Source organism: Eptatretus burgeri, chromosome 1 (genome assembly GCF_056783735.1).
Source record: "Eptatretus burgeri isolate ZD-2024b chromosome 1, Ebu_testis_v1, whole genome shotgun sequence".
Taxonomy (NCBI): domain Eukaryota; kingdom Metazoa; phylum Chordata; class Myxini; order Myxiniformes; family Myxinidae; genus Eptatretus; species Eptatretus burgeri.
Window position 1 is genome coordinate 22549080 of NC_140961.1, and position 27137 is coordinate 22576216.

The 27137-nt window shown below is 41.3% G+C and overlaps 1 protein-coding gene and 1 long non-coding RNA gene across 4 annotated transcripts in view; one reads left to right on the forward strand and one right to left on the reverse strand.

Annotated features, from left to right (window-relative positions):
• Positions 1–27137, reverse strand: part of LOC147034004 (suppressor of fused homolog) — a 112762-nt gene that overhangs the window by 18825 nt on the left and 66800 nt on the right. For all 3 annotated transcript variants that reach the window (XM_085874820.1, XM_085874803.1, XM_085874811.1), the window contains 3 exons: positions 23958–24043; positions 20170–20242; positions 660–804 (listed from right to left, as the gene is read on the reverse strand). In XM_085874820.1, coding sequence (XP_085730946.1) covers positions 660–804; positions 20170–20242; positions 23958–24043 — 304 coding nt within the window. The remainder of the gene's footprint in view (positions 1–659; positions 805–20169; positions 20243–23957; positions 24044–27137) is intronic.
• On the forward strand, positions 646–26115 carry LOC147034005 (uncharacterized). The gene is made up of 4 exons (XR_015056465.1): positions 646–765; positions 1006–1240; positions 1491–1521; positions 25569–26115. It is a non-coding gene; the product is annotated as an uncharacterized LOC147034005 (long non-coding RNA).

Consider the following 27137-nt stretch of genomic DNA (forward strand, 5'->3'; position numbering starts at 1 on the left):
CCGTCCTTGACCGGTCACCTACACACAAAGAAAAATTCAGAACGATTGCTTGAAAACTGTGGCCAAAAATTGTATGACAAACAGACAGACAGACAAAGACAGACAAACAAACGCTACAGACAAACGTAATTGGCTAAAAAAAATTTTCACCAAGTAACAAACACGACTGACCAACATACTTGGCAAAAAATGTTTTTTGCCAAGTAACAAACAAACAAACAAACAAACACAGACAGACAGACTGAATAACAAAATCGACTAACCAATATACTTGAAAAAATCTTCGATTTTGCAAGTAATAAAACCCACTTTCAATTTCTACCAACCCATAAGCCTCTTCTTGTTTTTTTCATGATGAGCACCCAGTTAATTATCTTCAAAAGGGGTGTTTCAATTTACCCAAATACACAGTTTTCATTCATGCACTCCCTTGTAGTCCCCTTAGGACGCATGCAGAGTTTTGGGCAACGAGGTTTCATGGTTTTGGAGTTATGGAAGACAGACAAACGCACACGCATACGCACAAGCACACTACCTGACACACTGACATTTATTATTATAGATTTTAAAGCAAGTGGAAAATGAATTTGCAGAGAAGATTTAACAATTGATACGTTGTATAGATGTCAAAGGGATGAGGTATAATTTTGGTTTTGTACCTAGCCGAGGTGGGATGGAATCAAGGATGGGGCTCCCAATGTCATGGCCATCAGCTCCAGGCAGGCTCTCATCTTCCCAGCAGCACCGAGCACTAACGCCACTCAGGTTTGAACCCTCCGTCTGCACTCCCTGCTCAATCCGCTCCTGTTTCACACAGCATGGGGCAACACATGTTGATCTCAATCACCTTTTACATTCAACATTCTGGGCTGACAGGATGACCTAGAGGCATGCACACTCACTTCTAAGCTGTCTCGCCTTGCATTGAATCCCAACTCAGCTATAAACTGTCATCCTGGTGTTTCACAGGAAGAGTGATTCATCAATGTGTGTGCTGTCCCTCAGATGGAAGTTGAACTGGGCATCCCATCTACCAGCATTCGTTAATGGATGTTAAAGATCCCATGGTGTCCTTTGGGAAGAGTGGGCGATCTCTTGCCGGCACCATGGCCAAATTCCAAATGCCTGCTTTAACCAGCAGAGAGCTCTGCACCAGTGACACAGCCATCCCCACAGCCAATGATGCTACCCCACAGCTTTGTGCTTACATGAGAACAAAAAAGGAATTCAACATTCTCAGGTATTTATTGTTTTCATTCTCTAACGCCAAAAATCTGCTCTCCTCCACCCACCTGCCCCTTCTTCCCTATGTTCTTGGTCCATCCCCAGGTCCCTCTTGGTCTTAAAGAACTTTTCAAGCAACCCATACTTTGTTACCCTTCCCAAATATATGCCAACTGCTCACCTCCACTCCTCTCTTCATTTTCCTCTTTTCCCATACTTGTGGAACCTCCTTCCTCAATCTATTCAATCCCACTCTTCCCCCACAGGCTTCAAGTTGACAATGCAACACAAGCTCAGGTAATCCTCTATCTCTACTCATAATATTTTCTCTACTCTTTAACCCCACCATACCTTACCTTTCCCCATCTACTTACAGCATTTCCTTCCCTGTTCTCTCTCTCCACCTCATGTTCATTCCTCTCCTCCTTGCGTCCACACGTTGTCCTACATCTGCCACCATCGGTACAAATTGTCTTCTACCCTCTGTTCCATCGCTCTTCTTTGAGCATAAACTTTGTACACAAACAAAAAATATATATATAACATGCCCTATAGGTCAGCTCGGTCAAATGTCCAGACCAAACAGTAGTTGAACAACTCTAGAAGTACAGCCAGAAAAAAATTGCTACCTTCATTAGGAAATGATTGGAAGAATAGAAAAAAAACCAAGAAAGATGTCATGCATATAAGATACTTGTAAAATCCAAATAAACAATAGCTACAATAGAAACAGCAATTTCGAATCAAGTAACAAGTGCGATGCCCGATTTGTATGTATTATAAATTTGGCTGATACATTTTTAGCTCAGTCTATGACAAAGTTGAGAAGACCTGTGGAGCCATAATGATCTCCTTCAATCTGTCAGTCCTTCCTTCCTCCCTTCCAGCATTGGGAACATTAACAATTATTTTTGGGGTTTTTTTTCCCCACTCCTCAATCGATTGTTTTGAAACTCGAGATGACGATTCATGACGTCGATACACAAAAACTAATGGAGCCCTTTTATAATCTCCATGTAGGTGGTGAGACAATTAGCTAATTAACTCAAAATGTCATCTATGTATCCGTCATATATCCCAAGATTCCGTCATGAATATTTCCTCGTTCTTGAATTTTAACATTTTAATCCTCTTAATTTTGATGTTAATGATTATTTAATTTCACCTTTTAATTTACTATTAATCATTAGTTAATTCAATATTTCAATTAATTTTTAACCTCTTAATGTCATCAATGCCCTCTTGCTTTAAAGAATGGGAAAGAAAGGGGGAGGGGAAGACAGAGAGTTGGGGTGGGGCAGAGAAGGGACAGTCCTTTCATCCTGTTGAGTCCATTTTAGTCCTTTTAAGATCCTTTTGACACTTTGGACCTTTTTAGACTCCTTAAGAACCTATAGACCCTTTACAACACAAAGACCCTCTTTATCACTGAACACAGCCAGACTACGACCGCCCTCCAGCGGGAGATGAGCATCGGTTTCATTTGGGACTATTCATTCTAATTGTGGCCTAATAAGTGTTTTGCATGTTTTGAACAGCCTTGACCTTTGACTGAGTTTGACCAAACCTTACTACACGTCCGTACAAATAAGGTGCATAAGTTTCAATTTGATATGATTCACAAAAAAAGTACAATTTCATAATGGGGTGAAATTGTTGTCATGGAAACCGTTGACACGTCAAAACAGCTAAATAGATCGTTCAGATTTCTGGTGAACCAATTCTGTGACAAAATATACAAACCCTGTTCAAATTTCAAGTCAATCGGATGAAAATTGACGATTTTATGCAACCTTGACCTTTGACCCTTTGTTTTGACGTCAAAAACAACACGCTTCTTGGTTTTAATTGGTGAACCAATTTAGTAACCCATTTTGTAAATTATGTTCAAACTATCAGAGTACCCATCCTCTGGGTGGGTGGAGATTACACATTACTTTCTGAAAAGAGTACAGTCTGTATATTGCAAGAAGACTATAGAGTATAGATGGTTGGGTGGTGTGCATCTAAAGGGGTCCGAAAAGAATCTTGAGGGATCCAAAAGGCCTAAAAGGGGTCTAAAATGTAAAGAGGGCCAATGGAACTAAAGGGTGTAAAGGTCAAGGGTTTAAAGGGGTACATGTACAACAAGTAAAGAAGACATAAAATGTCATAGCCCCATTGTTTTAGTAATTTTAATGCACAGAGTTAAAGGGCGAGCCAATATTTATCTTCTACCTATATATTACTAAAACTCTCATATTGTATATATGTATGTATGCGTGTATGTATGTACATTCCCGAAATACAGCCCAAAGCCCCAAACAGTACACGATAACACAATTTTTTTAGGGCCACCTTACTGACCATTCTCCTGCAGTGTGCAGTATCAAGTTTCGTTAAAATCGGGCAAAGAAATTTTTTTTAAAAAATCAATTCCCGATTCAGTCAAGTACTCTTCGGAAGAATTTGATAAATGCAAACAACCTCAGCGGTATAGTTCGCTGGAGCTGTCTTTGTTTTGTTTTTTTGAAATGATTTTGTTGTCAACCGCTGTCACAACGGGAACCCAACGGGTTCACGGGTCATCTAGTGTACAACTAAAATCACCGCCAGTCTACTAGTCGACCATCTTTAATCAGATCTCAAAATAAAGTGAAGTGCACGTGTATGTCATCATGTATTGTGCTTGTGCCAAGATTGAAAAAAATTGAACATCATATACTGAAAAAAATACAAGTCTGAGAAATGGTTTGGCACACATTTAAGTAACAAAATGGCTACCAGTCAGCCATGTTCGATATGATCTCGGCAAAAATATGATGGGCATATGCAAGGATTCAGTCTTTCATCTGTGTGCCAAGTTTGAACAACATTGGTATATGCATGTCCAAGAAATGGTTGAGCACGTGTTCAACATCGGGATTTTTACAACTAAAATGACCATTATTCGGCCATCTTGGATCTGATCTCAAAAAAATGATGTGTATATGTAAGCTATCATTCCTTATTTGTGTCAAGTTTGAACAAAATTGGACCATGCATATCTGAGAAATGGTTGAGGACCGATTCGATACCGGTTTTTTTGTTGTTTTTTTTTTTAACAACTAAAATGGCCGCTAGTCTACCAGTCAGCCATCTTTGGGATTACAAAACAAAGTGAGGTTCATGTATATGCCATCATGTACTGTGCTTGTGCCAAGTTTAAACAAAATAGGACCATGTATGTCTGAGAAATGGTTGGGGACACATTTTAGTAACACAATGGCCACCAGTCGGCCATCTTGAATCTGATCTCGAAAAAAGACGACATGCTTATGCAAGCCATCATTCTTTATCTACGTGCCAAGTTCGAACAATATCGGTAAATGCATGTCCGAAAAATAGTTGATGTTTTTGACACCGGATTTTTTTTTTTAATAATGAAAATGGCCACAATTTGGACATCTTTGATCGCATCACGAAACAAAATGATGTGTTTATGTACACCATCATGTGTTGACTTTGTGCCAAGTGAAAATAAAATCGGTCCATACATGTCCGAGATATGGTTGCGGAAGCACTCGCATGCACGGACATGAAAATCACGACCAAATTCATAAGCCCCCATTTCGTACAAGTCCAACGGAGGCTAATAAAGAGTATTAAAAAGGTCCAAAAGGTCTTAACTGGTCTAAATGTCTAAAATGTGCATTCCAATCATCCCTAATTAAGACGTAGTCATAGTCCAATAATACGTAATGAAAAGACGTACTCATGGTTCAACTCACCTTCAAAAAGTACTTAATTCATAGACTCGTGGGTCGACTGAGGCTTCACCATACACCCTTATTTTTCTGTTTTATATGCAGTATATTGCTCCAGCCGCAGATCCGTTTCGGTTGCCTGGTTTGAGTCCCGCAGGTCGTGTCAATGTGACCACAACTGCCAGCGAAATCCATGGCCCCGGGCAAGTTCCAGGCCTATTTGCCATATTACACTGCATGTTGGGCTGCAGAATTACCCGGGTGCCACAGTGATAGAGCCCCGTGCCTCTATCAATTTGACCGAGCAGACCGGGAGGTCATGTGACGCGGTCTCAGTGGTTTGAACTACACCCCAACTGCCCTGCAACCAACCTGGGGCAGGACCACAAGTTCCATCAGCTGCACCACGAGCTCAATGGCTCCACCAAGAGCTTCCTAAAGTGCATCGACTGCCATTTGACGATGCTCGTTTATTTTCCTGCCAGACTTGCACTGCAAGATCTCGAGATGCTTTAAAAGAACATTTAAACAGATAACAGAGGAAAGAGACATTAAATAAATGGGGGCAAAGGGAGACATAAGTCGAGATTATAGACATGGGAGGTTCACAATGCATTTTTAAGTGTAAATCAATGTTTTAATGCAGAAACACATGTTTTCCACACATAGGGTGTATTTTAGCTTGTACTCAGGAAAACAATAGATTTTGCACAAGAAACCTCACTCATGCAAAAACAGTCTAATTTGTGAAATACAAGCGGTTTTCAATCCTCGTGGAGGATCTCTAATCTTACTCACGTTGTTGTTCTTCATCTTCTTATTGTGGACTTTTTTTGTTTCACAGCCTACAGTTTTCATCGAAACTTCCTGAAACTTGGCATATATATGTAAAAATACCCTGCACAAACAGTAACCATGTCCGATTTTGAAAATTCCTCCTAGAAAAAAAGTTATGACATCAAAATATCTCCGCTAATGGAAATCACCTATACCATTATCTCCGAAACTAGTTTGTTTCACAGCCTACAGTTTTCATCGAAACTTTCTGAAACTTGGCATATATATGTAAAAATACCCTGCGCAGACAGTAACCATCTCCGATTTTGAAAAATCCTCCAAGAAAAAAAGTTACGACATCAAAATATCTCCGCCAATGGAAATCGCCTAAAAAATTATCTCCGAAACTAGGCAAGCTTTTTGAATTCTGTTTGCGGGAATCGAACAGGGCAATAGCAGAGATTAATTGCCGCACATATGATACATCACTATGATGTCATATCAATTTTTATGACGTCATTCCTATTTTTTGACATTTTTTGTTTCACAACCCAGAGTTTTCATCGGATCTTCGTGAAACTTGCCATGTATATGCAGAAAGCCCACGCGCAGGCAGTAACCATCTCCGATTTTGGAAATTCTTCCGAGAAAAAAAGTTGACGTCATAATATCGCCGCGAATGGAAATAGCCTATACCATTATCTCCGAAACTAGGCAAGCTGTTTGAATTTTGTTTGCGGGAATCAAGCCGGGCATTAGCACAGATAATTTATCGCAAACCTGATACATCACAATGATGTCATATTCGTTTTTATGACGTCATCATTAAGAGGATGAGGATCTTAGCTCATTTGAGCTTGTTAACAACACATTGGCTTCATCTCACCCTGTTTTTTGTTTAAAATCACTATTCTAAAGCAGAAACGTGTGTTTTTCCCCAAATAATGTGAATTTTAGCTTGTACTTCACAAAACAACATATTTCACAAGGAAACTTACTTATGCAAAGACGGTCTAATTTGCCTAATTCAAGCATTTTTACCAACACATTCGCTTGTTTTAACCCCGCTTTTTGTTCCACGTCAATGTTTTAAAGCAGAAGCGCGCGTTTTTACACACATAGGGTGTATTTTAGCTTGTACTCAGTAAAACAACAGATTTTGCACAAGAAACCTTACTCATGCAAAAACAGTCTAATTTGCGAAATACAAGCCTTTTTAACAACACATTAGCTTCATCCAACCATGTTTTTTTTGAAATCACTATTCTAGTGCAGAAACACGTGTTTTTCAACAAATAATGTGCATTTTGGCTTGTACTTAGCAAAACAACACATATTGCACAATAAAACTTACTCATGCATAGACGGTCTAATTTGCCGAACACAAGCATTTAAAAAAAATGCATTAGCTTAATCTGACCCCGGTTTATTTGTTCCAATTCACTATTTTAATACAGAAACACGTGTTTTTAATCAAATAGTGTGTATTTTAGCTTATATTTACACAAATAACACATTTTACACAAGAAATCTTATTCATGCAAAAACGGTTAAATTTGCTTCATACAAGCGGTTTTAACAACAAATTCACTTGATCTCACCCTGATTTTTGTTCAAATCACTATGTTAAGACAGAAACATGTGTTTTTAATCAAACACATGTGTGTTTAGCTTGCATTAAGGTAAACATCACATTTTACACAAGAAACCTTATTCATGCAAAAACGGTTTAATTTGCCTAATACAAGCGTTTTTAACAACACATTAGCTTCTAACCCTATATTTGGTTGTAAAACACTATTCTAAAGCAGAAACGTGTGTTTTCCACAAATAATGTGAATTATAACTTGTACTTAGCAAAACAAGATATTTCACAAGGAAACTTAATTATGCAAAGACGGTCTAATTTGCCAAATTACAAGCGTTTTTCACATCACATTAGTTTATTCTGAACCCGTTTTTTGTTCCAAATCACGACTCCAATGCAGTTTTTCTTTAAAATAGTATGAATTTTAGTTCGTACAGGGTGGTACAGAGCCAACTGACACATTTCAGACCACTCTCCTGTCCAGGTGTGGGGGGGGGGGTGGGGTGGGAACTTTTGGGTTTGTGAGACCATTTTTCTTTGAAAATGATAATGAGGAGGCCATTATAGTTAATTCTGAGCAGTACATAGCCATGCTGCAAAACTTCTTGCTTCCGCAGTTGAAAGTACCTGGTGTTGATCCAAGTCTGGATTTTGTTGTCTGGGTATGTGTGGATTGTTGCTGTCATTGACTTCCTGATAATATTCCCCCATTAACCACTCCCATATTGGGCTGATTGGTCCAAGGGCAAATGTGTCCAACAGCCCTGCCACGATTATTCTGATTGACAGTCGTAGTCCTGCCCACCCCCTGATCCTTTCCTTTTCCTTTATAAAGGAATGCAGTTTTGCATACTTTTCTTGGAATCCTTTTAAGCCATTAAAATTACGATAGCACACAAAGTTGCACCAAGTAAAACTCTGTCGGAGGCTACCAGAGTTATTGCCATTGAGAAGGACAGCTCGGAAATATGCTGTCTGAAGATGATGATCATTATTATTATGATGATGAACGAAAAGAAGATTCGCCGGTTTTGGCTGATCTCGGATTTTTTGCTTTTGCCTTTTGCCAGACAATCGGCTTTGGCCTTTTGCCAGACAATTTCCGCAAGGTGCTCAAGGTCCACCAACAACTCCCTTCTGGTAAAGCCACCAAAATCACGAATCACTGCCCAGCTTCACTCTTTCATTCCTATTTTTACCCACCTTTGGACTAAACTCCCTCACTCTGTTCCATCCCATTCTTCCCTCCAGGCCTTCAAAACAGCTGTTCACCATCACCTCTTATCGTCCCCCGTCCAAATCCTCGATCTTTTATACCCCCGTTAATCCACCCCAAACCCACCTCCTTCAAATTCCCTGCTTTCCTTGCTGAAAGTCCCTATAGTGTCCATCTTGTAATACCCCATGTTCCCTGCCCCATCCCTCTCCCTTCCACAGATCTCCGAATGTCTTTGTTCCCCACTGTTTTGTCCTTCCCATGCCCCTCTCATCTCATGCTCCCTTGCTGTGCGTTGTGTGTTCGCTCTCATATGAGCCTCGACAAGTTATGCAATAAAAATAAAAAGCAGACAAGGTAGGCTCTCATATGTAGTCTAAGTGACTTTTTAGAGAAGATACTCCACCTTTAGTTTTGTATATAGTGGGTGGGACCGACATTTTTTTTCCACGCCATCCCTACATAAAGAGTGCTAGCGCACTCACAGCTCGGTTAACCAAGGATCCGAGTAAGAACAGTTGGGATTAGAACTTGTCAAGCTCCAACTCATGCTTAAAAGAGCATGTGTAATAAAACAGGTCACTTTTTAAGTGTTCATTTGTACCACTTTGCTAATTAATCATTTTCCCATTGTCAGGCTTGAAAGTGTTTTATGAACGTTTATTTTTCAAAAAAGTATACAAGGGACTTCAAATGGTGAAGGTTTAGCCAAAGTCTTCTGAAAACGTGCTGAACGAGTCAGGTCAGGTCAGGTATGGGAGCATGTGCTGGAGCAGCGTGTCGCTGCATCCACTTTCCGCCAGTACTCCAGGGGCCTCCGTCTGGCCATCCCCCAGGTAGATGCCTGGCCCATCCCCATCTCCTTGAGATTCCGATCAACCTGCTGCAACCACGAGGCACGTGGTCGGCCCAATTGGCCTCTTCCACTCACGAGGCTCCCTGGCTGAGAGAATCTTGTGAGCAGGATCAGCATCAGGAAAATGATGCACATGTCCATACAACCACAGCTGACACTCATGGACTATGCAGGTAACAAATATAATTTGAGTCTCAGCAACCGATCGTTGGACACAAAGTCCGACCAGCGATAACCAAGGATTCTCCGAAGAGACCTGGTAACAAAGGAATTAAGTCTCCATCTCAGATCCTTGGTCAGAGTCCAAGTCTCACATCCATAGAGCAAGACTGGAACCACCAAGGACCTGAAGGCTCAGACTTTCGTCCTGCACAGGTAGCGACAGCGTCACACCCCATGATCCAGTGAATCCATGACTCCCCCGGTCCGACCCAGACGTCTATTGACCTCTGGCTCACAGCCAGCAGAGACATGAATCTCTGTGTGACCTCAACATCCTCACCACAAACAGGGACAGACAAGGCTGAACGAAGCTCTAGAAGAACTACATATGACGAGTAGTTCAGCTCAGATATGCATGTGCTCAGATGGTGAGAGTGAACTATATATATTTTTGCGGTTCTACAAAACCGCCGCTGCTCAAGGCAAATGAACACAACATATCGCAGTCCCGAGACAGTTATTTCAATTAGTATCCGCTTTAGATAGCCCTTCCCTTCTGTCTTGTCGGTTGATGGGACAGAATGCGTTGTGAGGGCTTTTAGTTAGGTGTTCAATTACATTTGCTCTTCCTTTATTTGATTTACTTTACTTTACACACATGACCTCTCCTTCATACATGCATACATGCCACAGACCAGACTGCACAGCGACAGCTTCATTAGCAAATACTGCCAGAACCCTATTCAAACTGCGCACCATTCCTGCAAATGGACATTTCATTTCAAACTTTTTCGTTCTCGAACCACAATGCTACCAACTTCATACAACCACCAAAACGCCTTTCTAAAAATCCCCACAATAACCGATGCTCAACTTCCTCAACACAAACTCTTCAAATACTTCAACCTCCTTACCATAAATGCTTCGATTGCTCCAAACACTTCAATATTCTTACCACAAACACCATAGCGCTTCACCCACCTCCAGGCCCGTCGCCAGGGCTCAGTATTAAGGGGGACATATGAACTGGATGGGGGGGGGGGGCACAATTATAATATTTAATTTTTTGATAACCCGGTATGCTATTGTATTCATGCAGCATTGACGCATCTATACTGAGGTTGCCGTCGCATACTAAAGGCCCGGTCACACCTTGACGTTTTAGCCAATGTATGCCGATTTTTGAATTTTTTTTCTAAATCGCTGGCACACGTTGAATACGTTATGGGTAAGTTTTGATAACATTGAGAGCACGCTGAAAAACACTGCCATATGTCGTTGTACGCTGGCTTTAAACGTTGTACTTTTTGGTTGTCCTCAAATTTTTTCATGCTTGAAATTTCACGACGTATGCCGGCGTATGACTCACACATTCCGCTACGCTGGCCACAAGTTGTATGCACGGTCTGCAATCGTTGACAGACGTCAACACATGCTACTTGTAAGTTAATCATAAGTTGAGACACGTCGAGGTAATGTTTAGCGTACCCGAAACTTATTTCTAACCTATGATTAACGTGTTGTTGGCACGTTACGCGATCGTTGCCACACATCGACAGACGTTACTTTTAAGTTACTCATAGGCTGAAAGACGTTGGTATAATGGATCGTCCTTGCATCAGCGTCCACGGCCACGGCCAGGACACTTATTTGCAGCATTCTTCAAACTTTTCTTCGGCATGACGAGGATGTTCACACTTCGATGTCTAGCTTGGCTATGATTCCAATTGTCCATCGGCAGCGTCATTTTAAAATAGTCGAGTTTGAGCGTTTTAACACGTTCAGAAGAAACGCTTCAAATTTCCAAACCCCAGCGTCAAAAAACAAAGGCGAGTGACAGCAATTTAAATGGTTCATTGTAAACAATGAAAATAGCTGAATGGTACCGTTTAAAAGCCGTTGAGTGTAAAAAAAATCCAATTGTTGAGCGCAAGCGTCGACTTTCAATAGTGGGGTTTGAGCGATTTAGCACGTTCAATAGAAACGATTAAAATTTCCGAGCGCCAGCGTCAAAAAACAAAGGCGAGTGACAGCAATTTAAATCGTTCATTGTAAACAATGAAACTAGCTGAATGGTACCGTTTAAAAGTCGTTGAGTGTAAAAAAAATCCAATTGTTGAGCGCAAGCGTCTACTTTCAATAGTGGAGTTGCAGCCAGTTAAATCGTTGTTTATCATTTAAATCGTTAAATCGTTAAACGCAAGGACGATCCATCATAACCCACACCCTCCCCCTCACACTCACCTACTACTGCCAACATGAACAAACTACTACTAATACTAATACTAATACTGATACTGATACTGATACTGTTACTGCTGACATGGACATCGACTCAAAAAGGACTCGAAAACACTGTTGGGTTCCCCTTTTATGAGCAGCATTTTTATATACCAATTCCCAAAACCGCTGGGAACACGTCTTTATATGGCAGTTGTAAGCAAGAAACACGTTAATTTTTTTTTTTTTTTTGTCGACCGGAAGACGTCATTGGAATACGTCTACATACGTCGATGTGTGTTGGGACTACGTAAAGAATTGGTTCAAAGCACGTCAAACATAAGTTAGAAATAAGTTTCGCGTAAAAAAGACATTACCGCGACGTGTTTCGACTTATGAGTAGCTTATAAGTAGCCTTTGTGGACGTGTGTAAGCATCCACATATCGTGTGTAAAACTTATCCCCATCGCATGCGGAACGTGTGTCATACGCCGAATACGTCATAAAATTTTGAACATGTTTAAAATTTCTTGACGTACTCTACTTACTACGACGTATGATAGCGTACTTTAGTGTTGTACTCACGTATACCAAACTTACTCATACCGTATTTGACGTGCCCCAACGTTTTAGACACATTTTTCTTAGGTCGGCATACGCTGGCAAGATCGCCAAGGTGTGACCGCGATGTTGACACTTCCATTTCTACGGCAGTTATGATTCGAATCGTTGTGCGTCAGCCTTTTAATAGGCTACGTCAAGACATCGTTGGCGATGCGTGCAACGCGCTATGCCTAAGTTAGACTATCGTTGGGCATCAGTTGTGTAGGCCGACAACAGGTTCAGCATTCGTTGGTGTAAGTTATCTATAACACAACGAAACGTTCTGTGTCCGTTACCAATGCGTTATACATAAGACCAATTCGCTATGAATACGTCCGAATCTTTAAAAAAAACATCAAAAGTTCAACGTAAGCCAGCGTTTTAGATACATTTTAATACGTTGCCATCGCTGGCTAAAACGTCAAGGTGTGACCGGGCCTTAACCAAATTGATCTCAGCTCGATTTAATATGTTCCGATGTTTTTGGCCTTAAATTATTCGAATGCAGGAGAGACGCAACAAACTGGCACATTCCCAATGCAGATATTCAATGATTAGACAATTGGCACCAATTCAGGTGAACTTATACAAGGTGTCGTCAAGAATTGACATTAGAAAATTAATATACCAGAGATACAATGACTAAACGGGGGGAAGTTGGCACCGGAATCAGTGCACTTTCAAATAATATACAGTAGGCTATGACCTGCGATCATCACGTTAAACCATCAACAGCAAATACGACCAGCCTGAAGATACCACAAAGTCCGCATTTAAAGCAGTCAATTACACAGAGGTAAGGTTATGCACAAAGTACTAGATATGGGATATACAAAGCACCAAACACACCATTTAACTTAAACATCAGAAGTACAAAGCAGCCGACCACGGCGGGTGCTGACCACAACCACAACCGCAACCTTTTTCCTTTTCTTAGCCATTTTCGTATATCCATGTCTTTTTCTATTGCTGTTAAGGCGCTGTCACACCTTGACGATTTAGCCAGCAATGGCAACGTATAAAAATGTATGCAAAACGTTGGCGTACGCTGAAATTTTGATGTTTTTTTTTTAAGTTTTGGTCGTATTCATAACGTGTTGGTCGTATGCATAACATATTAGTAACGGGCACAGAACGTTCCGTTGTCTTATAGATAACATACCAACGAATGCTTAGCCTGTTGTCGGCGTTCACAACCTATGCCCAACGATAGTTTAACTTAGGCATAGCGCGCTGCACGTATCGCCGACGAACTCGTGGCGTAGCTTGTTAAAAACCTGCCGCACGCCGATTTAAATCATAACCACCTGAGAATTGGAAGTGTCAACCACGCAGTCACACCTTGACGATTTAGCCAGCGTACGCCGACCTATGAAAAATGTGTCTAAAACGCTGGCACACGTCCAATACGGTATGGGTAAGTTGTGTATACGTTAAGAGCACGCTGAAAAACGATGAAGTACGCTGTCATATTTCGTGGTACGTTTAGTAAGTCGTGAAATTTCAAGCATGCTGAAAATTTTACGACGTACTCACCGTATGGCTCACACGTTCCGCTACGCTGGGAATAATTTGTAGGCACGATATGCGATCGTTGACACACGTCGACACAAGTTCCTTGTAAGTTACTCATAAGTCGAAACACGTCGAGGTAATGTTTAGCATACCCGAAACTTATTTTCTCCGTCAAGGCACATTTTCTTTTTTCTCCTTGGCTCCGTGAAGGCATGTGACGAAATATCTGAAGTTGTTGTTTTTTTGTTGTTTTTTTTTAGTCTATCACGAATTTTAAAATATATTCGGACATTTGCTTTTAAGTTTCGACGTCGACGTGACAATATCCTCAAACAGAAAATATTCACAGAGGAGGAACTAAGAAGACATGAGCAAACTGAAGAGGCAATCGGACGTGACGTAATGGCACGTGACGAAATATCGGAAGTTATTGTTGTTGTTTTATTTTTTTAAACGCTGCCAATACGCCATTATACGGTAGCTGTAAATTAGAAACACGTTCAGTAAGTTCTGTGGTCGTCCGGAAGACGTCAATCAAATACGTCTACATACGTCAATATGCGTTGGAGGAACGTTACACATAGGTTCAAAGCACGTTACTCATCGGTTAGATATATGTTTTGGGTACGCGAAGCATTACCTCGACATGTTTCGACTTATGAGTAACTTACAAGTAACGTCCCTCGACGTGTGTCAACGATCGCATAACGTGCCTCGATGTGTGTCAACGATCGTGTAAAGTGCCTACAACACGTTACTCATAGGTTATAAATAAGTTTCGGGTACGCTAATCATTACCTCGACGTGTTTCGACTTATGAGTAACTTACAAGTAACGTGTGTCAACGATTGCATAACGTGCCTACAACTTATGGCCAGCGTTGCGGAATGTGTCAGTCATACGCTGGCATACTTCGTAAAATTTCAAGCATGCTAAAATTTGAGGACAACCGCAAAGTACAACGATGAAAGCCAGCATACTACGACGTATGGAAGTGTTTTTCAGCGTGCTTTTAATGTATACAAACTTACCCATAACGTATTCGACGTGTGCCGGCGTTTTAGCCCAATTTTGCATACGTCAGGCATACGTTGGCTAAATCGTCAAGGTGTGACAGGGCCTTTAGCTAGCACTCTCCGTGACTCGTCCCTCGTGACTCGTGTCACTAATCTCGCGACTTGCGAGATTTGACGGTTGACGGTTTTATTTATTAAATTATGCATGCATCAAAAACAGGTTTTATCTGCATAATTTCAAATGTAAGCACGATTGCAAACACACATATTTTAAATTTTTATAGAAAATTATTTTTGTAAGTTGTGAAGGTCACACGGTGCACTTCATCTTTAATTATGTTAATTTATGTCTTTTCCTTATTCATATTATGACTATATTACATTCATACCTAACTTACAAAAAATCAGGTAACCTGCTTAATAGGGCCTCCATATCAAAGACGCTGATTGGCTATTCCTTAAAACTAAATGATCCACGATATATATAACCACCCACAGCATCGACATTCGACACGAGGTCTTGCGGCTGTTTTGTCGTCTTGGCTGCTGGTCGTTGGTGCTTGCGTTATTATCTTTTATCATGTGGGCTTGGACTGTATTGTCTTGCCAATTGCTTTTGGAGATGCGCTGGCAAGCGCACACTTATCTCTTGACTGTTATTCAAAGAAGGATATTATTAAAGAACAGTTTATCCAAGAAGGCCTTATTATTCACCATGTTGAACATCTGGAATAAGGGTTTTAGTTCACACAGGTGAACTCTTAAACAGCAAGGAGTTCACAGTGGGCGCTCGTCCTTAAACACGAAGTTGTTCACAGGGTGCAACAGGGCATAAATGGGTGGCGTACAAGTGGGGGGGGGCACCAGATGCACCATGGGGGTGGGGCATTGCACCCAAATGCCCCCCCACCCCTCCAGCGACGGGTCTGCCCACCTCACCACGGTCACAGCGAAGCACTGATGCTCACCACTGTCATTTAGGTATATCAGCGAACTAAGGACATTACCCACCATGACGGATGCTTGAGGTCGGAACAGATTAGCACGGAGCTCGGAGTGCAAGTATGCGCTGTGGTCAGTTCAACATCGTACGAGTAGCCCTGGTGCTCCACTAAATCGCGACCCTCCTTTGAAGCCCAACACATGTCCATGTTCGGGGGTGAATGAGGTCATTTTCGGCTTTGGAACCTCACGGAGCAGAGCTACTTCTCGGAGAGGCATCTGCACGCCAATGGGAGTGCCTGGGAAACGCCTACAGAGCATTTTGATCCAATTCCTCGCTGCTCATTCTCACAGCCAAAATAAAATACTGTGACAGGCTCATTCGGCATGCAGTCTGCAAGATGCAGTCCTACAATATGCAGTCTATGATCCTGAGTATGTGGCGGTCCTCCAGCCAGTCAGCCTCCCTAAGTGAAGAGTGTCCAGGCATGGACAGCCGTGTGAGGGGAAAGGAGGAGCACTGAGTGGATGGGACACCAGACCGATAATAGACTCAATAGATACACGCACAAACTTATCACACAACACTTTAAGCTGTTTTCTCACACATTCTGTCTCTCCCATCTTGTCCACTGTGGACGCACAAAAACTAAAAGAGCAACTGCAGATACGCACCTCTTCACTCTTCCACTTCTGCATTACACCTCATTTTGCACCTCCTCACTCACACAGCATAGACACCCCCATTTTTCTTCCATCCCCCTCCCACCCCCCGCCCAAGCGACTGGGTTGCATTGGTCCATTGACCATGCCAGGTACAAAGAGGTCGTTCACGCCTCTTACTTTCTCTCATCCTTCTTTGCTCTCTGATTTCCTTGGGAGTGTGTCTGATGGCATCTGTAATGTTTGCATAAGATAAGGTTGTAGAAGTTTGGATCGGGTTAGCTCTGCACTGCGTATTATTTTGTGTATAATTGCATTTCTTTTCCCGCACCCCACAATTCTTTGCTTTTCCCTGCTGTACACATTGCTCATCATAAAAAAAACCTTTTATTATTGTGCCACATGACCGACCTTTCCTCGCCTTTATAAATAAATTGCTTGTATTGTGAATGCACCCAGTTCGCCCTGTCTTTTCCTCCATTGGTCTAGCATGGCCCATATGTAGTGAGCCGGGTAGTTCTACCCCCACTAATTGGCTCTTATTACCTGGTGCATACTTGGAAGCTCCACTGATATGGTAACCTGATATGGTATCAGGCTGCACCTGATATGGTAAGTTAACACAAGTACGCATTGAGGGCAAGAGACCCTCTATACGGCCGACCACATGTAAAGCCCTTGTCACACCTTGACGATTTAGCCAGCGTATGGCAACGTATCAAAATTGATCGAAAACACTGGCGTACGCTGAACTATTGATGTTTTTTTTCAGTTTTGGGCATATTCATAACGAGTTAGACGTATGCATAACGTATTAGTAACATACACAGAACGTTTCGAGAACTTATAGATAACTTATACCAACGAATGCTTTGCGTGTTGTCGACGTTCACAACTTATGCCCAACGATAGTCTAACTTATGAATAGCGCGCGGCAGAGTATCGCCGACGATCACGTGGCATAGCTGTATTAAAAGCCTATTAAAAGGCTGCCGCTCAACGATTCAAATCATAACCGTACTCGACATCGAAGTGTCAACATCACCGTCATGGCGAAGAAAAAAAAAACAACAAAAAAAACATCGAGTCTGGAACACTGATGGGTTCCTCCTGTGAAGCCCATTTTTATATATAATACCAATTCCCACTAAACGCTGCCAATACGCCATTATACGTTGCTGTAAGTTAGAAACACGTTCAGTAAGTTCTGTGGTCATCCAGAAGACGTCAAATACGTCTACATACGTCAATATGCGTTGGAGATACGTTACACATAGGTTCAAAGCACGTTACTCATAGGTTAGAAATAAGTTTTGGGTACACTAGACATTACCTCGACATATTTCGACTTATGAGTAACTTACAAGAAACGTGTGTCGACGTGTGTCAACGATCGCAAAACGTGCCTACAGCTTATGGCCAGCGTATGCGGAACGTGTGAGTCATACGCTGGCATACGTCGAAAAATTTTGAACATGCACAAAATTTGTCGACGAGCTCGGCGTACTACAACGTATGCCAGCGTGCTTCAGCGTGCTCTTAACGTATACAAAACTTACCCATAACGTATTTGACGTGTGCCAGCGTATTCACCAAATTTTTCATACGTCGGCATACGCTGGCTAAAACGTAAAGGTGTGACAGCCCCTTAAGGTATCACACGAGGTAGTGTAACCCTCCAGGATTGGCAGTACCAATTGGCGTTTGTGATTGCCTGACAACCCGTCGGCGCACGGAGTTATGTACCTGGCGGCCTCAGAACCAGGCATTTGGGAGGAAACCTGAGTGCTTGCCCGCATTGAAAGCCTCGAACCCCGAATCCGCAACAATATGAACACAGTGGAAAGGAGAGAAACACGACAGCATAGTCAAGAGACACTTGAGGAAGAATGGGCAACATGGCAATGCCAGGCCAAATTTCCTCCTCATTTCATTGTTTATGGTGTACTATAGGATCATGCAACCATTTGTTAGACTCAGTGTAACCCCACAGAAACTCTTGACCCTTCGAATATTAATTTCCATTGTGCATACAGAAAATAAATATTTAAATGCAATTGGGCCACCCCCTTTCCGCGCCAAGTGAGGCACCCGAAATACGAAGCTCGATCACCCAAATCACGTTATTTCATGTTTTTACATCAATTTGATTAAGAATTGAAAGTTTTTATTGTGATGTTGACCTTCCGCATGTGAAAACAATGCGGGACAGCACATTTCAGAAACAAGCTCGAATGAGCTAAGATCGTCGTCCTCTTAATGATGACGTCATAAAAACGAATATGACGTCACTGTGATGTATCAAGTTTGCGATAAATTATCTGTGCTAATGCCCGGCTTGATTCCCGCAACCAAAATTCAAACAACTTGCCTAGTTTCGGAGATAATGGTATCGGCGATTTCCATTAGCGGCGATATTATGACATCAACTTTTTTTCTAGGAATAATTTCCAAAATTGGAGATGGTTACTGCCTGCACGTGGGGTTTCTGCATATACATGGCAAGTTTCACAAAGATCCGATGAAAACTCTGGGTTGTGAAACAAAAAATGCCAAAAAATAGGAATGACGTCATAAAAATTGATATGATGTCATAGTGATGCATTATATGTGCAGTAATTCATCTCTGCTAATGCCCTGTTCGATTCCTGCAAACAGAATTCAAAAAGCTTGCCTAGTTTCGGAGATAATTTTTTAGGCGATTTCCATTAGCGGAGATATTTTGACGTCATAACTTTTTTTCTCGGAGGAATTTTCAAAATCGGAGATGGTTACTATCTGCGCAGGGTATTTTTACCTATACTGTATATGTCAAGTTTCAGGAAGTTTCGATGAAAACTGGAGGCTGTGAAACAAACTAGTTTCGGAGATAATGGTATGGGCGATTTCCATTAGCACTGATATTATGACGTCATAACTTTTTTTCTGGGAAGAATTTCCAAAATCGGAGATGGTTACTGCCTGTGTGTGGGCTTTCTGCATATACATGGCAAGTTTCACGAAGATCCGATGAAAACTCTGGGTTGTGAAACAAAAAGTGTCAAAAAATAGGAATGACGGCATAAAAATTGATATGACGTCATAGTGATGTATCATGTGTGCGGTAATTCATCTCTGCTAATGTCCTATTCGATTCCCGCAAACAGAATTCAAAAAGCTTGCCGAGTTTCGGAGATAATTTTTTAGGCGATTTCCATTAGCGGAGATATTTTAACGTCATAACTTTTTTTCTAGGAGGAATTTTCAAAATCGGAGATGGTTACTGTCTGCGCAGGGTATTTTTACATATATTCGCCAAGTTTCAGGAAGTTTCGATGAAAACTGGAGGCTGTGAAACAAAAAAGTCCACAAGAACAACAACGTGAGTTAGACTTGGAGATCCTCCACGAGGATCTAAAAATTGGTCCAGGGTTTTGGAAATGTACAAGGAACAGCAAACATAAAGATTTTAGGAAAACTCAGCCATACCCACTCCAGCCCCCAACACGAGAGGGAAACCAGTCGCTTGAAGCCAAACCCAGAGGTTACAAAAACTGACAACAGTGTGGCCATTTCAGCACCGGAAACACATATATTTAATTAATGCAAATTGTGTAGCAGGATATTCTAATGCCGATAGCACACCGTGCAGTGTGGAATGGTCACATGGCTGATAATTGTACCTGCTGTGTGGGGTTGATCTCAAAAAGGCTCTCGCCTCGACGCATGTCCGTAATCAACCATGCTCCACCCGTGCTGTGACACACACCACCAAACAATGAAAACGGATAAGATGCAATTAAATTAAGAGGCCATCTATCTATCCTCCTTCTGACGCAGCAGTGGATGGATGCTCTGAGCTACAAACAAGAGGTTAGGTCCATCTCTCTGGAGATCGATTAAGTCTTTGACATTGTGTGGCATCCAGCCTTGATTTTTAAATTATCTCTTTGGTGTTCAGGGACCTCTGCTCAAATGGTTGTTTGATTTTCTCTCGGATATAAAATAGCAGGTATCCCTTGATGGTGTTGTTATGTTTATAGGGGGGATTGTGGTGGTGGGGGAGAGGGAGGATGGGGGGCGGGGGGGGTTCTGTGGCTAGTTTAAGGCCCAAGCACTGCCACATGTGCATTTGCATAGTTCTTAGGACTACATACCTCCTGTATTAAGGACATGTTGAGGATAAGGTGTCTTTGTACCACTGTGAGGGGCGGCTTTGCCTAATTTAGCAGGTAGACAGGATAAGATGTCCCATCCCTGTGTGAACTGAGCGAACAAACTGGGAGGGGGAGATTCCTATGATGGTGTGTATGATTAAACAAGCATGGAGAACACTGATTGGTCAATGTAAGCAAGCATGGAGGGAAGACCCTTATGCATAAAAGCGCACTGTCATACCTTAAGAATGAGGAACATGAGAGGACTTATTCCTCTGACAATCTGCAGTTCCCATCCGTCCTGCAGTTATTTAGTGTGAGGTCTGTGGTCCCGTGATCCTGCCTCTGTACCTAGGCGTCCAGTGCCTGCCTATGGTACTGTTTTCTGTGTCTCGCCTGCCTCGTGATGCTCAGCTATTTCCTGGTCCTGTATCAACCTGAATTCATCCTGTGCCTAACCTCCACTATTGTCCGGATTCAGCGTAAATGGCTGTGTACACGTTATTTAATTCTGCCACGAAGGTGAACGGAGGTTATGTATTCAACTCTGTCTGTTTGTGAGCAGAATATCTCAAAAAGTTATGGATGTATTCAGACGACATTTGATAGACAGGTTGGGTGGGTGACGAGGACAAATCGATTAGATTTTCATGAAAATCCAGATCCGAATCCAAGAATGTATATTTTATTTTTTGAGTGTGATTCTTCACCATTGAGAGATAGGGCAAAAAAACGATATATAGCACAATATTTCAAAACATTGTAGTGGAGTTTTGTCAAAACTTTGTGGATGAGTTGGTTCGGTGACAACAACAAACCAATTTAATTTGGATGAAAGTCATAATGCACATCCGGCCTATCAGTGGGATACAAAACATAAACTGTTCAGCTTGGCAAAGGTATGCGCTCTACCGAATGCTGGTCTCGTTTTAAAAGGATTTGCAAGTGTTGTCATCGATGAGCTCCCTCAAGTGAAATCTGAACACTTCCAGAAATAGTTTGTGAAAAATTTTTTTTAATTCACTCTGTTCATGGAGTGATAAAGTTGGGAAGATAAATAAATCATAAATACTTCCTTCTCTTCCTGGAAGGCTAATCCGACTGAAGGCAATCTCAGTGTATTCCAAAAAGTCCACAACAAGTGTGTGTCCACTCTCAGGAGAGCCAGAAAACATAATCCGTCCAACCTCAAGAATGAACTTTCAAACTTGTCTTCCTCCTCTAAAACCTTATGGTGCTTTGTTGAGTCTGTCTCTGGTGTATGCTCCATCTTTTCCCTCTCTTCAAATGGCACCACAACAGACTCCATTCGTGAGAAGGCTGAATGCCTCAATTCTGTGTTTGCCTCCAAATCTTGTGTCCTCACTCTCAGTACCTATCATTCCCTGGAGTACCCAACTGCTCCTGGACTCTGTATCTTTTGTACCTGAGAAGGTGGGAAGGTTCTTTCAACCCTCAACTCTGACTCTGCAACTGTACCGGGCGGCAGCAAAACCTGCTCTTTCCTTTGCTGCTCTTTCCCGTTCCTCTGCCATTTTCACCATGTCATTTGTGCTTGGTCTTCTTCCAATTGCTTGAAAATCCACCATCACTGCATTAGAGTTGATATGAAAAAGGTGCAAAAACTGATGCCCTTAAACGAGAGACCTATCAGTTTATTTCCAATCATCAGAAAGGTTATGGAATCAATCATTGCAGTTGATATGAAATCCCTTATTTTCTCCAACAACCTTATCCCAGATCATCAATTTGGTTTCAGACCAGGTCACGCCACCTTGGGAATGCTGCTTCTACTCACCCAACAATGGATGGAAACCCTCAATGTCAGAGATGAGATCAGGGCCATCTCTCTGGACATATCTTTTGTTTTTGAGTCTGGCATCCTGGCTTGCTCTCCAAACTCTCTGCCTATGGCATTGAAGACCAACTCCACTCTTTGGTTAATGACTTCCTCTTCTCCTACTTTTGAGGCTCATGTGTGGCACTCAACAGAATCCTTTCATATCCTCTCCCTGTCAAGGCTGGAGTGGTCCAAGGCAGTGCTCTGGACCCAGTCCTATTCCTGATCTTCATAAGTAATCTCTCTGAATCTCAGGAAAATCCTTTTTATCCATTTACTGATGAAACCATCCTTTATCATGACATCCCTCATCCTTCAGACAAGAAGGCGATAGCTTCTTCACTCTCTTCAGACCTTGACAAAATCACAAGATGGTCAAACACTTAGAATATGTCTTTCAATCCTGACAAATCTCATGCTCTCACTATCTCTCTCCGAAAGCACCATCTGGCAAACCCTCCAATCTACTTTCTTAACAATCCTCTTGAGGACCTTCAGTCAATCATCCCCCCCCCCACCCCCCGCTTTCCCCAAGATTTCTGCAGAGCACACACTGTCCACCATCAACCACCTTTTGGTTAAACTACCCAATTCCAGGATAACTGCTCACCTCCACTTATTCATTCCTTTTTTTCCCCCACCTATGGAATCAACTTCCAGATCCTCTTCAATCTCATGATTTACTCCAGGTTTTCAAGACAGCTGTTCACCACCATCTCAGATCATCCCCAATCGAAAACAATGATCTATTCTCCCCTCGTTAACCCCACCCAAATCCCTCATAATTTCCAGTTATTCCTCCTTGGAGTTTCCTTCTCCATGCATGCGTGTTTTGCATTGAGTTTTTGTCTGTTACGTCTTGATCCATTCAGTGTGCTAACTTTTCCATAAGCCTCGACTATGTACACAACAAAAGATCATTTACTATCAGACTCAATGCCATTGTGGTCTCGATGCCGCTGTCAGACTCAATGCCATCCACTCTGAGTCTGGAAAGTTCGATTCTGTGACCCAGTCATGCGACATCTTTAAAAATTGTACATGCTGCTTCCTCGTTTGATGCTCAGCAGTTAGAAAGATAGAGCATGAACAAACCCCATGGGTTGGAATCCAAGTGGATAGGGGTGGGAGGGGAGTGGTCTTAATTGCCTTCTGTCTCCATCTTCTTCACCCTATACATCCTCTTCTGCCCCTCATTTCTCCCCACACCCATTGTTTGTCCAAGTTTGCCTCCATCTTGGCCTTCAACTCTGCTGTTGGTGTTTTCCCTGTCTCTCTAATGTTTCTTTTGTCCTGTTGTGTCCTGATCCATTCAGTGTACTAATTGTAGCTCTTCCACAAGCCTCGACTAAGTATACAAAAAATTAAATAAATAAACATCAACTCCAAATAAATGATTTCACGTTAAATGATTATAATCAACAAAACAATCAAAACTCGAGTTTAAATGTAATGAAGTAAGAGGATATTGTACCAGGGCGTACTGGCAAGGAGGTGGAGCATTCCAACACCGTTCCAACGCTGAGCAGCTTGTAACTCTTCTTGGCACACACCGACAATCTGCTCCACAAAGGGGTGGAAACAACAATCCATGATGGAAGTAGCATCCCAGCAGGCACACGGCGTCAGTATGAAAGATTCACGACATCGCGAATAGGCCGATTGGTTGTACAACCATATCACGACGCAGTACAGTCGCAGCGCGATTATCTAAAACTGCTTTTTTTGCTTCATGAGTTTACAGGGTGAGCGCTTTGCCACCTCGTGCCGTGTGATTGTGTCTGCCTTTCACTGGAGGAGAGATCTGATTGGCTAATTGCTATTTCCGCATCACGAGCCACCATTTGCAAAGTTGTGTTAAACTTGTGAACTTTCAGCTGTTTCTGAGTGTGGCAGACAATCCGCTTTAATCTGCAGAAGACTTTAGCTTTATTAGTTAAAATTATCTTCCGCTGTGATCATTTTTGGTAAGTATAATAATATAAATCTATTTTGTGTCTTTGCTTTTGTTTTTGGACGTTTTTAAGATCACAGAATCCATGATGTGTTACTGTTACTGGTGTGCTGGAATCTATATCGTTCCATTCAATGGAAATTCACCCGGGCCCGAGCCCTTCGGGACACTCGAGTGGTTCAAGCGTTGGACTCGGGAACGTGCATCTGACGATCGAATCCTCTGGCACCCGATTTCATCATTCGGTTATCACGTTTAGCTGTCGCTGATATGGCCCTGATAGTGTGTACAAATCGATGGTAAATAATCAATTCATTTTTCCGTGGGTCTGGTGAAAAAAAAACACCAGTCTGTGGCAAAAAGGGACTCTGCAAAAATTACTTTGGACAAGTTTGGTTCAGAACCTTTTTAAATATTTTGCTGGTGTGGATAATGCTTCGGCCGTTCGGGTCCGACGAATTACCGCATTGTCCCGCAATGTAACAAATTTAAAGTTCCACTGCCCTTAAAAAAGCCTCAATTAATATTATTCTTTATAATATATTATTTTTTATGTCCTCTTTTAACAAGTTAGGACTAACCAAAGGCAAAAGGAAAACAATTGTCAGTTATTGTGCACCTAAAAATGTGAAGTTTTGTCATAAAAAAAATATTAACCCTTTGGCCGCCGACAAACTGCCGCTTGTAACAATGAAGCCTTCATTGCGGTAGTTTGTCACTAGGGGAATTGTTCAAGTTTTTCGGTGCACAATTGTTTTCCTTTGGTAAAATGGTTATCAAAAGATATGAAAATAACTTTATATTATAAAGAATAATATTAATTGAGGCTTTTTAAGGGCAGTGGAACTTAAAATTTGTTACAAGCTGCTTCGAACACTGGTGTACTAAATTGTTTTTATTTTTTAAAATAAGGGTGATGTCCAATGCTGTGATGTCCACATACAATTGGTGTGGAAAGAATGGGAAGAGACCTTTCCGGAACCTGAATTTTTATAAAGTTGTCAGAGGTAATTAATTCTGCTAAATGACAGTTTATAATGTGCATGACTTGAGCGTAATTCACATTGCAAGTCTTGTTTGATAATCATAAAGCCCAATATATACTAAGTGGAAATGCTTATTATTTTTCAGACAGTACCATGGCCAGTCAGCCAACAGCAACGGAGGCGGCTGTGGACACTGCCATATCACAACATTTGAAATATGCCCCTGATCGGCGTGGAGGTGCAGGCAGGAACAAGCTCTCATGTAATAATAATGAGTAACAGCAACACGCTGTGCTAGCCATCCACCTCCTTGATTATTAAGAATTTACAGCATAGTTAATTGTAATGTTGTATGTTGGAAACCCAGCCTAAGTTTACATTGTGAAAATATTTACATGTACTTTTATGCATAATGAAGTTATTTTATTTTCTTGTGAAATTAAGATTGAAAACACCCAACAATTTTTTTTTGTGCTTTGGAATTATTTATGCATTCAAAATTGTGTTCTCATACTTAATGATGTTGGATTTATATTTTTTTCTTTGTATGAATACACACACATAGATATATATTTGGTCTCATTGATTTGCCTGATTGTAATTCAGTTTTATATAATTTTATGCACTGTTCATATCATGTCAAGTATCACCTGTAAGTCTTTTTGTACCTCATTCTATTGATGCCCGGTGTGGGACATAACAAGTAAAAATATTTCTAAATTATATATATATATATATATATATATATATATATATATATATATATATATATATATATATATATATATATATATATATATATATATATATATCATGGAGAAATTCTATCAGAAAGGTGTTTGATTTCCCAAGTAGGACCCATATTGTACTCTTTTACCAGTCATTGCTGAATTTCTACCTATTGAATGTCAACTATTATGTCATATAACAAAATTTATATGTGGTTCTTCGTCTTCTCATAATTCTTACCTGAGCTTGCTTAATTATGAATCTTGTAACAATGGGTAGTATTTCATCAGTAGCTAAAACTTTTAATTACATTTTATATAAATGCAAGTTATCGGTCAATACCTTTTTATGCTCCTAATGCCCATAATGTATGCAAGCATAGAATTATCAGCAGTTTTACTAACACTTGCTTAGGTGGAGCTGAATCTGAGTATTTAAAGTTTGGCTAACTGTCATTCATTCGTTCATTGTATAATTCATGAGTAAACAGCAATTATTAAGTAAAGGGAGAATGCAAAACGATTCTGGTATAAAAATATTTTCGCATTGTTTACGATGGAACTTTCATTTGGGAGTGAGTCCCAATATGGCAGCTGTGTGGCATCATTAGCAAACGCACTTTCATCGGCCTGTAGTTCCTCCATATTATCGAGCTCAGTGCTCATGCACAATTGCCCCTCCTGCATGATCACCCCCCTCCATCCCCTCTTGCACGATCACTTCCCCCCCCACCCCCCGCTGCACGATTGCACCTCCCACATGATCATCCCCTCCCCCACTTCTACATGATTGCTACTTTCACTTTCAAAACTTTTTTTGCCAAAACTACTTCGGTGGTGGAGGTAATTAATCGATGTACCTCAATTACTTACCATCTACAGCATACAGACTGACTATTCCACGTACTACAATGGATGAAATGTAAACATACCTTGATATCATCGTATAAAAATGGATTGCAGAAAGGACAGGCAGCTTCAATGGC